General features: G+C 40.2%; 1 protein-coding gene across 3 annotated transcripts in view; it reads right to left on the reverse strand.

The window, feature by feature from the left end:
- The window catches only part of LOC109424682 (serine/threonine-protein kinase Wnk), a gene marked incomplete at its 3' end in the record, with an annotated part of 42,985 nt that extends 25,308 nt beyond the window's left edge, over positions 1–17,677 (reverse strand). The window contains 2 exon segments of one of the 3 annotated variants that reach the window (XM_062843363.1): positions 15,823–15,982; positions 17,419–17,677. In XM_062843363.1, the coding sequence (XP_062699347.1) occupies positions 15,823–15,857 (35 nt within the window). 3 annotated transcript variants of the gene reach the window in all.
- Positions 17,678–18,567: the final 890 nt, after the last annotated feature.

An 18,567-nucleotide genomic window follows, 5' to 3' on the forward strand; every position in this document is an offset into this window, starting at 1 on the left:
GGTAACTTTTTTCATTAAACAAAGCTACGATTTGCATTCTATCATGTTCAGCAAGTCTTCTGAAAGTTCAAAAGACAGTATCGAATCAGTCAGGATACCCTAGGTCATCCAAACTGTTATTGAGTTTAGATTTCAAAGTCTACGCGTGTAACGGTAACTTATTTCGTTATACAACGCTACAATTCATAATCTATCATGACCAGTAAGTCTTCTGAAAGTTCAAAAGACAGTATCAGAACAGTCGGTACATCCTAGACCATCCAAACTGATCTTGAGTTTAGTAAATCTTCTGAATATTCAATGGACATCATCAGATCGCCTGGGGCCATCCAAACTATTATGATGTAAAAAATTTAGCATCTACAGCAATTGAGGTTTCTGTTTTGTCTATATAGAGTTTTGTTGTATAATCTATTATACTTACTGGAACTCACAGAATACAATCCGAGACTATGACATAGCTTCGGGATAGTCAGCATCGTACACACTGTCCTGCAATATGGACAACATGCAACATGGATTCTATAGTGGTAATAATATATGTTTTGCTGTTTTGAGTTGCACATCAATACCAACCGTAATGATTGTATCTATTTCATTTATTTAGCGTTAATAACAATTAGAATTGAACTGAAACAACAATTCTTCACCACAACACTCGGTTCTTGGCTGCAGTCCTTATCCTCAGCCGCTTCTCACATTTGCCGTCAGATTTGTGCTCGAGATGTGGCTTCGTCATACCTTGACCTTTGCTGGAAGTTCTTAGTTGTAGGGAAGTTTAGTAATCCTGAAATATCTCAAAGGTATTTTGGAATTGCTCTGAGTCTCACAGAAGTTAATGGAGTTAGGTGGATTAAACTAATAACGTACTCTTTATAGCACAAATCATGACTACAACAACGAATGCAGATTTTTAAAAATGAGTTTGATAAAAGTTTGAACAATCTTAATTTTTTCAAAAGTACAGAACACTACTAGTCTTTGAAGAATATTAGTAAATATGGTTCATTATGCATCATTATTTAGTGTAGCAGGATGGTATTGCAAGTGCAGATATAAAGTTGTGTACTCTATGAAGATTGAATGACCTAAATTATCACAAATCTATCATGAAGTGACCCTTGGGAGTTAAGAGGTTCATGGATCCTATTTGGTTGCGTAACGTTACTATCTAAAACGAAATCATGTCATGTTACAGTGGTTGTTTTTATCATAACAGTAACGATGGCCCATATCCCAAAAATATACAACAACGCTTCTTGTTCCTCGAACTACTTTGGAAAATACAGTGGATATAGCACTACTTAACGTACTGGCAAAAGCTATTATCACAAGTGTAGACCTTGGTCTCCAAAGTAATTTGGTTGATCTGGAATGTTTCAAAACTGGATGTGTAATGTAACAGTTCATTGTGAGAATAACTACTGTTACTGTCAAGAGCTGAACTTCAGGACAGTTTGGACGACCCTCAATGTTCCAAAGCTTCATACTAATATAAAGTAGAGTTCGTCAGGTTGGTCCAGTAACCACAGTTGATTGTGCAACGTTACTCAGTATAGCAGATATGGCTGCTGTTACGAATGTAGACCTGAAGTTGTAAACTCCAAGGTAGTTTGGCTGACCTGGAATATCCCAACAGTGTTTCTAAATGACATTTGAGTTTTCAAGAGCTTCACGGATCCCAGCATATTATGCAATGCTATTATATATGGCGAAAACACATAAAGTTATTCTTGTAGAGTTGAAGGACTTCATTATAGGACAGTTTGGACGACCCTGAATGTCCCAAAGTAGACTTCAGATTGGTCCAGTAGGCGCGGTTGATTATGCAACGGTAATCAGTATGACAGATATGGCTAGTGTTACAAGGGTAGACTTCAAGTTCTGTACTCCAAGGTAGTTCGGGTGACATGGAATATCCTCATAGTGTCAATAAATGATATTGTAAATTTCAAGAGCTTCAAGGATCCCAGTAGATTATGTAATGCTATTAATTATGGCGTAAACACATAAAAATATTCTTGTAGATTTGAAGGACTTTACTACAAGACAGTTTGCAACACCTAGAACATCTCAGCATATAAAACACCTTTTGATATTCTTGACGAAGGCTAAATGAATACATATGAACGTAACCAATATCCAAATTCAGCGTTTAGAAGAACTGGTATGACGTATATTTCGTTTCTCCAAACTTTACGGTGTTCAGGATGTTCTAGGTTGTCAGTGAAGACCCAAATAGAAATGTTCTCATTTTTCCTTAATAGAGGACTTAAAACTTTGCCGAAAACAGTATTCTGTTCTACTGAATGTGTACATTTATACAGCCGTTTCTATGTTGGGGTCATATATGACCCCTCCGGCTCCAAAGGGTTAAAAAACAGAGGCGAGAGTAAGGGATAAATTTTACTGTCATAGACGAGTCTAACGCTTGCTTGAAAATTTTGATCACACTTCTACGTGGTCGACCCACCTTCACTATCGCATCCAAATTTCTGTGCTCATACGACTGTCATCTGGGGCGGTACTGAACTCACTCAGCTGCCGGTCGAATATGCCCAGTGGTCCCGCAACATACCCTCGCCCGTATAGTTTCGGACCGTCCAGATGTTCGAAGGTCCAGAGGCGCCAGCTTGACTGCTGGTCGACTTGCAGAAGTCACATCCGTAATCCAACCTCGTAACCAACCGTGTTCCGCTTACTCTCATCGATGACAAGTACAAGATCTCCTGGTTCTAACGGCTTGACTAACTCGAACCACTTCGTACGTCTCGGGATGGTTGGTAAGTATTCACGAATCCATCGACGTCAAAATTGATCCACCAAGAACTGCACCTAACGCCAACTGCCCCGTTAACTGTTTCCGACAGTATCCAAAGAGCAGCATGGTTGATTGACACCCTACCCTTGGTTCCAAATAGAAAGTGATTCGGCGTTAAGGCCTCCTGTTCTGCAGACTCCAGTGGCATGTAGGTCAGTGGTCTGGAATTGACAACCGACTCTGCTTCTGTGATGACTGTCTGTAGAACTTCGTCGCTTGGAGGACGTGGGTGTTCTGCTGTCGTTATCACTGCTGTTTTCACTGAGTGCACCATGTGCTCACACGATTGAACTCCTACCTGGTTGCTGAATTGGTGAATGTCGTGGCACAATATTCGTCAAAATCCTGGATCTGCTTCGCGAAAAAGTTACTGGCTCCCACAAAGCTTGTTCCGTTGTCGCTGTAGAAGACTTCACGAGAACCGCGCCGAGCTACGAAACGCCTAATTGACATTATACAAGATTGGATAGACAGATTGTGCACCAACTCCACATGAACGGCACGAATCGACAGATCCGTGATCAGTGCCCCCTTTTCTTCAAATTGCGTTCGCGTTTGACCTGAACCGACCCGAAATGGTCCACTCTGGTGTGCGTGAATGGACGAATTAATCCAGTAACTCGTGCCTCTGGTAGTGATACCATAATAGGTGGTTGTGGAACAGCACTGCCTCGACACCTGACGGATTAAGTTTCGCACGTCTGGTATCCAAAACCGCTGGCGCATCTTGTTGCAAACTGTCTCTCCATAATCATCTACAGCAAGGTACGCTACAATGGAGGGAACGAATGGAGGAGAACGTGCCTCTAGAGCCGACCTACTGATACCTGAAGGTACGCTACATGTTCTTCTGCAGAAATCACTGGGGCTGCGCTGAGTCTACTGTTTTTTCTGATGACACCGGTTTCGTCCATATAAAGGGACAGTCGATACAGTGGGCTGGACTTTGGAATTGATACTGGGCAATCGAGTTCCGATAAGTTGCGTTGTTAAACAGCATACTCGGCAGGATACAATCGTTGGTACTGCTCAGATCGAAGGCGAAACTGTTCTTGGCAGGCTTCCAGACTAGACCCAGCACACGCTTGGACTCTCAAGACTTATCCAGATTCATTGAAACTTCCTGTGGTGCTTCGTTGAAAGTTTCTGAAACTGCTTCGCATTTTCGTTCTTCACAAACTGCGCCAGGCTGGGAGAACAAGTCGCCCCGAAATTTTATCACATAGATCTGCGCTGGGGATTCTGGATTTGACCTGAATAGGAATCGTTGTGACGGCCTGTCTTCATCGCAGTTGCGGATCTGATGAAACATCTACTTTATATCGCCAACAATGACAATATTCCTCTGTCTGAAGCTTGCTAGCTAGAACTGACATCAGTGTCACTACAAGGTCTCGACCTTTAAGCAACATGTCGTTGAACGATACTCCTTCAACTCTGGCCTTAGCATCCCATATCAGTCTCACCTTGGCCGGCTTTTTCGGATTCTGTACAACACCCAATGGTAGATATCAGACTGCATGTCTCTTGACCTTCACCTTCGCTTCACATAGTCTGTCTCGGCAGCCGAAGATCATGTACTGTTCGGACGTTGTGTAGTTTGAACTTTTTGCCTTCACCGCTGATGTCGATACTGATTCGTTGGGATTCCCTTTCCTCTCTCGATACATTCCCAGAACAACTTAAACAGAAGGCGTCCATAGGACCGTGAATACCCAGTGCCTTCGCAATGCCGGATACAAGAAGCGTTGAGGAAGACCCGTCATCCAAGAAAGCGTAGGTTTTAACCTGCTGACCGTTACCGTGGATGGTTACCGAACTGTGAAGGTCGTGGTGTACTACTGTTTATGGAACCGTGGTGGATTGTGGAGCATCAGCCCCTTCTGTATTTCCCAGCGGACGACTTGCAGAAGAGTGTGTAGAAGCTTATGGTGAAATACTTTGCACTCATCTAACACGACAGGGCCATCGGCGATGAGGCACAGGACAACTTCAGCAAAAGTTCTTCAGTCTCTCAGTCTTCCACCTAGCTATCTCGTGACTTGGTTTATCGCATTACAGACATGTCCTATTCGCTGATTCCTCCAACTGTTTCCCTACGTTGACTGACGACGATTTCACAAATGATCGGCTAAATTTTCGATTCACATGTTATCCAAACATTCTCAACCGCTGGATGAAAGGTGATCTTTGACTGCAAATTGTCGGATTCTGGAGAAGGTACTGTACGTAACTTTTGGAGAAGAGAGAATTTGTCAACTCGATCTGAGTTGGTACAACGCTGCCTGGAGGTGGCGCAGGGTGATTGAAACCTGCCGGAACTACCCTCCTGTTGACGAACATTGTTGCAGCTTGCGTTGAAACTGCCGATAGAGGCAAATACACACCATTACAACCAGCGCCGACGCTAATAGAGTTACTGTTCTACAACCTAGAACTGCAAACACAAGTCAGCACAGCACCCACTACAGCAATCGATGAAACAGTATATTGTGAAGAATGTGGGTGTATTCAAGCTAAAGAGGATGCTGTTACCAGAATCGATCTGGCACCAGATCTTAGTGGAGGTCCAAAGAACAGACTTTCAGCATGACAAAAATGATGGAGTTCAACCGGAGCTTGTAGAAGAAATTGTCCGTTGAAACTATAGTTGTTCTTTAGGAGGAATATCTGCCCAGACACGGGTGACTGAGGTCCAACCGGGATCCGACGGGAATAATGAAGTTGTGATGACTGTACGGACGTACGGGACCAAGACAGCAGTCACCAGCAAGTAATTTCCAAGAACGGAAAATGGCAGAAATCGAAGGGCCACCATTGGGTGGGTTACATCTACGATGTTTGGTACTGGCTGCGATCGAAACGGTTCTTTGACGATATTCTTGGATCTTCTTCTTCTTCTTTTTGGCTCGACGTTCGCATTAGAACTTGGCCTGCATCTCTTCCACTTAGTGTTCTTTGAGCACTTCCACAGTTATTAATTGAAAGGCTTTCTTTGCCTACATACACTATGCCCAGGGAGTCGAGAACATTTTACCGACCGGAACGGAAATCGAACCCGCCGTCTCCGGATTGGCGATCCATAGCCTTAACCACTAGGCTAACTGGAGACCCCACTCTTGGGTATATGTGGTTTTGGCAACATCAATATCTCCATTGTAGTACTTTGGTAATGACTAGAAAAAGGTTCTTGAGGGTTCATATCGGCAATAACCCGACTAGACCCAGTAACCCATGGGCCTTACTTTTCCGAGATGTTTGAGATCAAATATATTCTCAAAGCCAGAGTACGTAGTTTGCGAGTGAAGATGCTGTAGCATGCGCAGTTCAACTAGCCAAAGGTCTGTAGTTTCCCCAGAAACCACACTTTTCAGTCTACCACTGTAGTTTCTAGGGAGCTCGCGAAAAGAGCTGTAAAACTTAAGGCAAAGTAATAATTTAACATTTTAATACTAATACACACGCGTTATGTAGAGACTAGAGAGTCGATGCTGCGCTGGATGGTCAGCGTAGCCTAGCTAGGCTGCAAATCTAGGTACAGTTTCTTGTTTTTATTTTTCTACCGTTTGCCGGTGAATGCAGTAGAGTCCGACTATTTTGCATCCCGTCGTCCAATGCCTATCATAAGAGAGAAAGACTGCCAAGGAACCGTTGCGTCGGTTGGTCGGGCCCTTACTCCGAGGTTCGAGGGAATCCCATTATATCGGCGGAGGAGGACGAGGAAGATTCGGCAGGTCCACGAGCGCGGGTTTCGCATTTTTTGGCACGCAAATTGCAGAGCGTTGTTTTTTTTTCGTTGTTTTGCATGGAGGATGATTAGAGTTGCCGAATTATGTCATTGACCTCAGGCAGCTCGAGCGATGTGCTGCTAGTGCTACGATGCTGGCTCGCGGGTGATGGATGTTATTTTTGCGATCGACCGACGACTGATTGAATGAATTAGAGGGATGGTTGGTTGGTTGCGCAACGGGCTGGCTTGCTGCGCGCTGGCTGATGTAATCCTATCCTATTGTTGGAAGACAATATTCGCGAAACTGGAGACACGATCTGAACGTGCACACTGTGAATGGGCTTATGATAAATGGCATTTTAGTTGGTTGGGTGGTGTTTAGTTACCATGTGAATGGGGCGCTGAGATTTAAATCGTTTAATTTAATTATTACACGTGTATTAGGCGCCTTTCTTAGAACTAGCTCAATAATAACGAATGAAAGGCTAAATCGAGCTAAAAGTGTTTTGGAAAGATCTTTAGATTCAGTAGTTCGTCAAGAGATTCCAATTCACCTGGATTTTTCAAGAATTCTTACATGACGTCTTACATACATCTATGGATCTATTTCCTTAGCAATTCTTTCATAACTCCAAGAATTATAGAAAAAATAAAGAAATGTCTAGAAATATGGAGGAACCAACCAAGGAGAACAAATTTCCAAAGATGTTCTAGATTAATTTAAAAACTTCAACGAGTAAAGGACTAAAGATCTACAAGCATGAATCTGTGCATCTGTAATTTCTAAAGATGTTCTAGGTCATCCAAGAGCTTAGGTCATCCAAGAGCTTAGGTCATCCAAGAACTTTTGCGAGTAAGTGCCCAAAGATCTCCATGCGTAATCAATGGACATTGTTAAGTTTGTAAATTGTTGTGAACATTTCGTCAGTTTATTTTGTATATTATATTGTGATTTGTAATCTGTCCCCAACTTAAATTCGCATTTTTAGCGCTCCAGCCATTCGGGCAGCGATCCAGTATAAAATACGCAAGCCGGCCCCTAACACGGACATCAAACGACAGACGGTCTTGTGTAGTTGCCCAAATCAGGATGCCCCTTAGGATTAGAAATTCCTAGACAATACTCAAGCTATGTAAGCAACCAACGCTGCGAACAACAAGGCAATCCGCCAGAAGAAATACGATTACAGGATTGACTGATGGGCCAAGAACAATAATGAAACCTCGTCATCCTGGGATTGGACTACGTTATCTATTTAGATAATTGGGCAAAAATTGTGTTATCTATTACATGTTTGTGTTTTGTGCATTTGTAATGTTCCATTTTATTTTTCGTATCTAGTTCCCAAACGTGGGGCCCGATATGGAAAATAAAATGAGCATTTGTAGGGTTCCAATGTATCGTTACATTGGCGCCCAACTAAAAAACCCACGTAAGAAATTATAGTGAGGTTTTGTTCTCTGTACACAAAGTATTTGTAATGTTCCATTTTGTTTTTCGTATCTAAGTTCCCAGACGTGGGGCCCGATACGGAAAAAATGTACATTTATAAGGTTCCAATGTACTATCTGGTACATTTGTCACAACATTACTGATATAGTGCAACCATACTACAGGTTCATAGAGCATAGTTCTGTGGAGAACTGATTTCCAAAGGTGTTCTAGGTCATCCGAGAACTTCCACGAGTAAAGGCCTGAAGGATCTGTAGGATGTTGCACCACATCAGTAATGTAACAACAATGAATCGATTACGCTTGTAGAACTAAGGGTCTTTACGCGTGGTTCGTATCCCCCGTGTAAAAAAGACCTTGTGTATTTTAAAACGCCAAATATCACTGTTTTAGCTTTTTGTCGCTCTTTTTGATTCTCTTTTTTTTTTTCAGAGGAAAAAAAGTTTGTACTTCCAAATAATCATAAAATCCTAATCCTATTATTTTCAAATTGACATTTTGGAAAATTTAATTTCATTAGAATTTTAGAAAAACATAGTATATACTTGAAGTTGTTCAAGCCTCCGTTAGCAATTTTCCCTCCAGGGATTACTTTAAAGATTCTTTCAGAAATGTCTTTAGGGATTCCTCCCTAAATACCTTATGGATTCTTTCAAAGACTCTTCTCAAGATTTATTTGGGGATTTCTTCCGAAATTGTTTCCTTGACTCATTCAAAGTGCAAATTTTCGGTAATACCAATCCGTGTGGTCAATTATGAATTTCAAATAACTCAACGTACATACACTACCCGCCATAAATATGGAATCGCATATTGCAACACTCATACTGAATATTGCAGCAACCAAAAAAGTTTGGCATCACCCTAAAATATGATTATTTCAGGTCTTTGAGGCACAAATTATTTATGATCCCCCTAAATCTCGTACTTTACTCTATTTTTCCTCCATATTTTGGGTGATGCCAATTTTTTTGGGTTCTGCAATACTGAGTATTGCAACGATTCCATATTATTGGCGTGTATGTACAGATGGGTAAATTATTGGTTAAATTGCGTTTGATCGCCTTCCAGGTAGCAATTGTTCTTCCTCTACAAGTGGTTGGGGAAGCAGTGCCTGTACGATAGGCATACAGTTTTAAACAATAAACAAATCGCTTTCGCTCTTCGTACATATGTACAACAGAGATGGTTATATTTGCGGTTTAGGGGAAGATGATATAGATCGATGAGATTAGAATTTGAACCTTATGACAACTAAGTTGCCGGGTCATTAATTGGCTCGGTAGGTTAGTTGGTAAAGCACTTGTCTAGCGAATAAGGGTCGTGAGTTCAAATCTCATCTGAGCTGTGGATTTTTTCCCAATTTAACCAATAATTTACCCATCTGTACATATGTACGTTGAGTTATTTGAAATTCTTAATTTTTTACTTGATTTATCCCGAGATTTCTTAAGGGCTACCTTCCGGGTTTCCTTTATAGTTAGGATATGGTGGAATACAAGATTTGTTGAGCTGAGTGTTTGTGTGGTAAAATATTAAATTCTCCATTTCTGCAAAGAAATGGTTCAAACAGCGTGGACATCATGACTTGTTTCATAGTTTCATGCTGTTTGAGCAAAACTTTGAGTCACAGTCTTGTCGCAATCTTCATTTCTTGCCTCTTCAACAACACTGTGACCCAAAGATTTACTCAGGCAGCATCAAATTATGCAAGAAATCATGACACCCATGCTGTTTTCAACGTTTCATTGCAGAAATGGAGAATTTACCATCTAGCCTTACAAAAATCAGCTCATTACTACAAATCTAGTACTACATCGAGCGTATCCTATTGATTTTAAAAATGTTTACTCCATCAGAGAGGGAACCCTTCGGACATTTTTCCCGAGCTTTCTTTTAGGATTTCTCTTGATAATCTTTCCAAGCTTCTTTTAGAGATGTCTTCTTTCGAAATTTTTCCAGGACTCTTTGAGGATTACTCCCAAGATTCCTTTCGGGATTTCTTCAAAGATTCCTTTATTGATTTTTTCATTGGTTTAGGATAGAGACGAACCAGCCAAGGGCTGGAAGTCTCTTTAATAAAGACAAATCAATCAATCAATCAATCAATTAATCAATTTTTTCATGGAATCCTTCTGAACTCCTTCAAAAATTACTACTGGAGCTTTTCAGGGATTCCTTACGAAACTTCTCCAGGCATCTTTCGAGGATTCTCTCAGGGATTTTTCTCAGAATTACTTCAGGAATTTCTTTTCTGATTTCGGATTCTTTCATGAACTTATCCAGGAGTCTTTCCTGGAGTAATCCGGGATTTTTTAGAGAATACTGAGGGGATTCCTCCAGGAGTTTCTACAGGGATTTTTCCAGGGATTCTCTAAGGAATTCCTTCCAGTGTTCTTTCGGGATTACTTTATTGGTTCCTCCAGATATGTTTTCGAATTCTTTCAGAGATTCCTTACGAAATTGTTACAACTTTCTTCCATAAATTCTTTTCAGGGATTCCTTTATTAATTTATTGTGGGATTTCTTCTTGAATTCATTCAGAGATTAAATCAGGAATTCCTTTAGAGATTTCTACCGAGATTCCTTAAGGGAATACTCCTGAAACTTTTCAAGGGTTCTTCAACCGCGATTGCTCCCTAGATTTGAAGAATTCCTCCCAGAGCCCTTCCCGGATTCTTTTATTGATTCCTGCCAGGATTGTTTCAGGGATTCCTCCCGAGATTTTTTTCAAGAATTCCTTCAGGGATTTTCTCCGGACAAAATATTGATTCCTACCGGAATCCTTTAATCCATTCATCCACGATTTCTTTTAGGAATTTTCCCGGGATTGCTTTCAGGATCATTTAAAAAATGTCTTCGAGAGTTCCTAGAAAGATTTCTGCTGGATTTCCGTTAGGGATTTCTCCCGAGATTATTTTCAGGTACTCCTTCAGGTTGTTTTCAGGGATACCTACAAGATTTTTTTCCAGAGGTCTTCTATTGATTAATCTCGAAACTCATTTAGGGATTTTTTCCGGAACGTCTTCAGATTTTTTTGGTAGTCTTCATGAATGGTTCCTCCGGTTTTCGAATGATTTTTTCCTGAAATTTCATTCGGGACTACTCCCAGACTTTCTTCCGGAATGCCTTCATCGATTACTCCCGGGATTGTTCAGAGATTCCTTAATTGATGCCTCTGATGTTTCTTCCCAAAAAAATCCTTTAGTGATGTCTTCTAGTATTCGACCCATAAATCTTCCCGGAGTTTCTTTGTTGTTTCCTCTCGTGATTTGTTCAGGGATTTTTCCCGAGATTCTTTTATTGGTTTTAATTGGAATTCCTACAGGATTTTTATCAGAGTTTCCTTTGGTTATTTCTACCGGAATTCACTCAAAAATTGCACATCGAATTCATCCCAGGATTAATCCCTTCTTCTCAGGAGGATTTCTCGCAAGATTATAAAGGCACTACTTCAAGGTGAAAAAACTCAGACAACTGAGAGATTGATATCTATGCCTGAAGAGAGATAAAGTTGTGAAAGACGGACTCGGTGGTGCTTCGAAACCAGGTTGACCTTCTATTCCACAGAATCTAACTTGTTCCGTGGTCTAGTTGGATAAAGCGCCAGACTGGCGAAACAAAGTCGTGGGTTCAAATCCCACCAAAACAAGTGGTATTTTTTCACAAATTTATCTCTCAAGTTGTCAATTTAGCACACTGAGTTTTCAGATTTGAGTTTTTTTTCGTCTATTTTAAATGTTCCAGCAGATCATTGGATGATTGCGTCAGTCTTGTCTAAGAGTCAGAGATTAGTCCCAAACCTTTGTTCTTTGGTTCGGACGGGAAGGACGCAACCTTCATAAGAGCGGTCTAGGACTGTACCACCTACGAATTTGTGCGACTCGCTCAATGCTAATTTCAAATATTCCAGCAGTTTTATATAGCCGGTAAAGGGCAATCAAATTATCTGCCTATTCCCATAGGGAATCCTGGAATTATTCCAGGACTCTTCCAAGGATTCCTTCAAATTGCTTCAGTTTCGATTGATTCAGAAGATTCTTCCGGAATCCTTTCAAAGATTCCTCCAGGATCCTTCCAGCGATTCCTCACAGGATTCTTTCAGGGATTTCTCCAGGATTTCTTCAAGGATTTAGATTTTTTCCCGGAATTGCTTTAGGGATTCCTTTGTTGATTTCTTCTGAAATTCTTTCACGATTACCTTCTGAGATTATTTCCAAGAATCCTACAGAAATCGTAGCATCTTAATCTTAAAAAAAATCCTAAAAGCTTCAAATCTGAAGAATATTCTGATATTCTCAGCTCAAAATCGACAAAATGGTCACTTACACCGCTTTGCATCTGGGCTCCTCAATTGTGAGATGCCTTGGCTGCTAACGCTAATATACTTTCTAGTGAAATTTCTAGAGGATTTTCAAAACTAAAATTTTTCAAAAAATCGTAACTTTTGAACCAGTTGACCGATTTTAAACTTCTTTTTTTTTGTTTGAAAGCTATTGAATAATAGTTTTCAGGAAAAATACGTTAAAGGGGCTAAAATGTAAAGAGTACTATAAAATATGCAAATATATTAGATTTTTCACGTTTTCATGGTCTCGAGACCAAAGAGGTACTCTGGTTTTATATTTTTATCAGAAAATTCAGAAAATTTGGCGAAACATATCAAAAAATCAGAGATGTATGTTTTTTTAGTTTTTGAGATATGATTTTTTGAAAATAAAAGATCAAATTTTGCCACACAAGACACTTTTTTAAATTTGATTATATTTTGATTCCTTATAATATTATGGATACCAAACCACCAGGGCGGATACCAAAATGGGAATTAGTAGCGTGACGTTACAACGTTGTAACGTCACGCTACTCATTCCCATTTTTAACATACTTTTCCGATAAAAACTAACTGTTCAACAGATCATACTTATTGGAAATTTTACAAGGATTCCGAATATGCAATAATATTTTAGGGTTTACGGTTGAATTTGCGAGTTATAGTGAAAAATCCGACCAAAAAGGCGTCAAAACGTTGTAACGTCACGGTACAATGTGTCTTTTACATATGTATTCGGATTCCTTGTAAATTTTCCAATAAGTTTAATCTGTTGAACAGTTAGTTTTCATTGGAAAAGTATGTTAAAAATGATAATGAGTAGCGTGACGTTACAACGTTGTAACGTCACGCTACTAATTCCCATTTTAACATACTTTCCCAATGAAAACTAACAGTTCAACAGATTAAACTTATTGGAAAATTTACAAGGAATCCGAATATGTACGAGTTATAGTGGAAAATCTGACAAAAAGGCGTCAAAACGTTGTAACGTCACGGTAGAATGTGTCATCTAGAAGCCTAAAAAACTACATAATTAGAATATCCAAGGGTAATATTTGAAATTAAGAGTAATAACGACTCTTGCAGATTTCTTTTAAAGAATTTCTGAAGGAGTTTTTTTTTTTTTGAAGAGTGACCAGGTGGAGCTGCAGGACAGCTGATAGCAAAGCCTGGACCCTTTCCCAACTTTCCCCCTACTAGGACCAATACTCACGATGGACTAGACGATGTCGTCAACTTGAGCAAAGTGTGTAGTAATTAGCATTGGGTCGTAGTAGTTTTTAAAAATACTGTTTTTAACTTTTCCCATCGCACTAGTATTTTGATCGAATGGAAGCTCCAAAGATGATTTGATAATTGAACAATATTTCAATAATCGAAAATCTCCGAGGTCACTGGGCAACATTCAGAGATAAAAAAAAAGGTGTCTACGTCTATGTTAACGCCTTCAGAGTACTATTCTTAAGAAATATACAAAGAGCAAAAAGAAAAAAAATGTGTCGTAGCTAATTTTTAAAGATTTGATATTTCTGAAAATTATTCGAATACAGCTACCAGAGCTAGCGTTTTTAGCCGATATGGGCAACTAGTTTTACTGACAGCTTCCCCAAACAATAATCAGATAATATCCTCAGTTATTTTATAATACATTCTGAAAATTATTTCAAGCTGATTACCAATAGTGTCAATAACCGATGTTAGTCATTGACAGCACCAGCATCATCCCCAAATAACTCTCATATTAGTGTTAGATAACACCGAGGATAACACTTTTTGAGCTTCCATTCGATATTGTAAAGAAATTTGTCAAACCCTATTTGTCAAAATATAGTCAATAATGTATCAAATTGTGTTTCTAATTTCGCTAATCGTCTTCTGCATATCTGTGATCATCTCAGTCCAAAGTAATATTATATCCTTCGTAACCCTTTACAATGTCAACCGTCCTAAGTCCTAACTAAACTCCTGCTTTTTTGATCAGTGAAATAATACCGTCTAAGATATAAAAACAAAAAGTTCAGTCAACTGATTTTTGTCAAAAATAAAAATGATAATGATTATTTGTCAACTTTTATAAATTCACAAAACCCATAAAAATAAGAAATACAAATATAAACTCCTATAATCAACAGTTTTATCTTTACCTAATCAGTCCTTAATTTTCTAATTATAATGAATCTAATCTGTAAGGCTGTAAGTCAACTTATCCTAGCGTCCCCTGTCCTGTGTACTAACGAATTCAAGTAACGAATGATGAGTGTAACGCAGAGACCTCCTCTACCCACTCTTGCGTTACGTTAAATTTAACAATTATTGTTAAATTTGAGAAAATTCAAAGAATGCAAAGATTAGGTCTATGCAAGCTGAATTATAATTTGTTTTTGACTTGTGATAAATGCACGACGGATACTCCTTTGGTTCCCATTAGCACTTACGGCGATTCCTTCACTTGCGCTCAACTCGTAAACTAGATTTTTTTTTTTTTATCTCTTTATTCGGGGATTTTCTGCCGTAGGCAGGTTCATCCCGGGTCATAGAAAAGCAGAACAAGCCAGAGGGGCTCGCCTGAGAAAAAGAACTACAGAAGTATCCCTTATGAGCTAATGTACAGAGTTTTATCAAAGTTATTTAGCACACTTGCATGAGAACAAATAGAATACAAATTTAAAAACGCAAAACAATTGATACATAATTGAAAGTTTTTAGGTAGCTTTTTAGTAAATTAAAATTCTGAATGGACAAAAAACACGAATTTTGTAAACAGGGACCGATTGCAAAGTATCACATAGTGCTTGAGGAATCACGATTAACTATTACAAAAAGTTGAACATGGCAAGAAGTGAGTGTGCTATATTTTAAAGTAAAGGCCTGCATCCTTAATGAAGCACATCAAAGCGGCAAGTGCTGATGAGTCATCCCTGAGGGCATCGCGTATACTTCCGGGGATCCCATACATCTGCCGGGGTCCTTCATAGGCTGGACAGACGCAGATGATATGCTCGACCGAGTTGTTTATCCCACAGATATCGCAAGTTCTGTGGAAAGGTATGCCTCCCAGGTTGTGGGAAGCCCTGGTGTGGCCCGTTCGTAGTCGTGAGATGAGGACTTGTTCTTTTTTAGATTTCAAGTCCGCCCAGGCGTTGGTGCTCTGCTTAATTTTCCGCAAATAGGTCCCACGGTAGTTGGCCCATTCGCTCGTCCAGCATCTAGCTCAAAGTCCAAGCGGTGGTGAATGAACTGGCGCTAAAGTGCTAATGGGTTAAGCCCTCCCATCGCGTCAAGATCGAATATCCAGGGGGAGGGTTAAAGAATTTCTGAAGGAGTTCTACATAAATCCCTAAGAGATTACTGCATAATCTTACTGAATAAAGTTTGAACCCTAAAAATTACGTCAGAAAAGAATAAACACTGAAGAAACCTAAGCCTTCAGTTCTGTTGGCTTAATCTTCCTAAATATAATACAAACATAAATGAGTTTCACTTACCTTCTGCTAAAACATGCTCTTTTTGTTGCTCCCATTTGTACAGCATTATTGCGGCATTATACTTGGGTGTTTGTTGTTTCTGGATGTTTTTGTTGTTGCTGCTGCTGCTGCTGTTGTTGTTGTCGATTTTCTTCTTCCGCTAAATCGGTTATGTTTCCACCTGAACAGACCGAAACGCCGTTGCAGAGTGAAACAGCAGCCGCGGTTGTCGTAGTCGCCGTCGGGTCAACAACGCAAGGGCGAGAGATGAAAATTGGAAAATTTTTTGAGCTAGTCTTTCTTGATTTACAGGTTTGCGTCTCTCTCGCTATCTCCCTCTTTCTGGTACGATTCGAGACGATACAAATTTACTTTCACTGTGACACATACACGCACATGCACATAGTACACCGGGAGGACACAATTCGCACAAATTTTCTTGTCTGCAGACGAAGTTTTGGGATGTTCCGGTATTTTTTTTTGTTTTTCTTTACAGTAGTGTTGGGTCGTTCGTTGTTAAGCGTAGGACTAGGATAAGTTTTCAGGATCTTTGGAAAGAATGAGTTTTTTTTTCTTCGACTATTAAGGAGGGTAGGTAGGACTGAAGAATGTTAAACTAAAACCGGTGGAATTCAATAAGTCTAAATACAGTTCTCTTGTTTCAGAAATTTTTGATTTTTTGGTATCTTTTCTAAGATTCAGACGTCGAAATTTATTCCAGAGTGTTAAATGAGAATAAATAGCTCATTGGCCTAAATATCCTAAAAGGCGATAAATTGGGATTACGATTGCTAAACAGTATGCGTATGTCTCTTTGATTATAGGTTTTCGCGTTTCGCTAAGTCTACTTAAGCCAGGGTCTTACAATCTAGGAAATCTCAAAGGAATATATGAAATGCCTTACTGTCTTGCTATTAGCGATAATAATCGTTTCGGGGATAAGATCAAACGTTGCTTATATTAACCCTTCAGCGCGCGCGCTGTTGTAAAAAGTACAACACCACCAAAAAACCTCGCTCGTTGTATACAACGTGCGCGCGGTGCAGTTTCGGTTGATCGATGGCGCGCGTCCTAGAAGGTTAAATATTCAATTTTTCACTACTAAACTAACGGCGAGTGGAAATTTGATTTCCAACGGCGCCAACAATTACTTAAGGGATGTCTTCTTCGTGTGAGGTATACTGCTACTAAACTCGACTGCTGACGATGTCTACTGTGCTTCGAAAGGAATCCTTTGAGGATTCTTCTTCGCCCAAGGACACTCGACGGCGACGAACTTTTTCACTCAAATAAACGAGGTTTGCCTTTCAGCTGATCTACGTTACATTCCAGCATTATCACTAAACGGAACACTGGGCACCGGCGTTTGATTTTCCGCGAACCAAGAACAGGAAACAAGAGAACTGCGCCACTTCTGCCGCTGCAATCGGAGGCAATAAACGAGTGAAAACAGAAATCGAATCACATCCGCCGCGCGCGCAGAAGGCCGAGAAAGAAGTTGCTCTAGTACACGCAAGAAATAAGAAAAAAGCTGGACACCAGGACAGAAAGGAAAAGGGGAGGGGAAATTCAAACAAGGACACAGCGAACGAGAACGATATGGGGGAAGTCACTAACAACGCCTGGGTTGAACTACTACTACTGCTGCTAACTGATACGTGAAGTGGTCGCGCGCGACGCGAGTTGTCGTCGACGTCGTCACCGTCGTCTGCAGCTTTGTTTGGCGATATTGGCCTCTTTTGGGCTCACGTTTCAAGGATGATGATGCATCGGTGTTGTCTCTCTGGGTTGTTGTTTTGCAGCCGAGAACTGCGACGTCAGTTTTGGGTGGGTTTGTTGATGGTGTTCTGAAAGTAAATGGAAAAAGGGGAAAGGATATGAGCTATGGTTATCAAGGTGCTACTGATTATTCTATAGGTTGAAAGGTGGAAGTGGGACTTCAATGAACATCTCAATTCTATAGAAAACATTGACACTAGAGACGAAGGAAAGCATAAGAAATTATATCTTTCATTTATCCTACACACTACAATGACGTAGGCGAATTTGTTATTGATTAAGGCGGAATTTAGTCTCCGAGATCAACAGAAGTACATCCGTAAGGCTCAAGGAAGTCTGTTCTAGTGAGATAGATCCACTAGGTGTTAGCTATCCGTAAAAAAACATCAAAGAATTAATGAATCTAAGAAAAAAATCGCCTCCTCTCCCGTGTTCAAAACTCATCCGCACACCTAGCGAAAGTACACTGAACTAGGACTACGCGCCGATGCATTCATATCATTGTTTGAAGAAGTTTCTCCATTCCTACAAGCGCTGCCACGTCAGTTGCAACAAAGTATCCCACTTGGAAGGCCGAAGACTAAGTAAAGTCCAACTTGTAGGTACGTTCTTTCACGTTTCCTCATCCGAGTAAGGAATAGCCAGTGTGCGATATAGCGACGAGATTCGTCATCCAGCGCCAGCGCAGCGCTATCAATTAATTCAAGATGATGTGGCGGGCGGGTGCAGTGACGATGCACTGAAAATGATTGGAAATCTCTCTTACTAAACTTCATCTGGTGTGGTAAAATGATTTCCACGAAATACCTAAGGAAAGGTGCATCATCGTGCGCTCACGGTGCTGAATGTATCCAAAATGAAATCATTGTCTTTAGGAGCCGATGCATTTTGTGCATTCAGTTGCCGTCGGGCGGGCGATCCACCGTACAGTCACTGTAACTGATAATTACCTCACATTTTCCTTCCTGTCCCGGCTCCTGCGAACTG

This window comes from Aedes albopictus, unplaced genomic scaffold (genome assembly GCF_035046485.1).
Source record: "Aedes albopictus strain Foshan unplaced genomic scaffold, AalbF5 HiC_scaffold_173, whole genome shotgun sequence".
Lineage (NCBI taxonomy): Eukaryota > Metazoa > Arthropoda > Insecta > Diptera > Culicidae > Aedes > Aedes albopictus.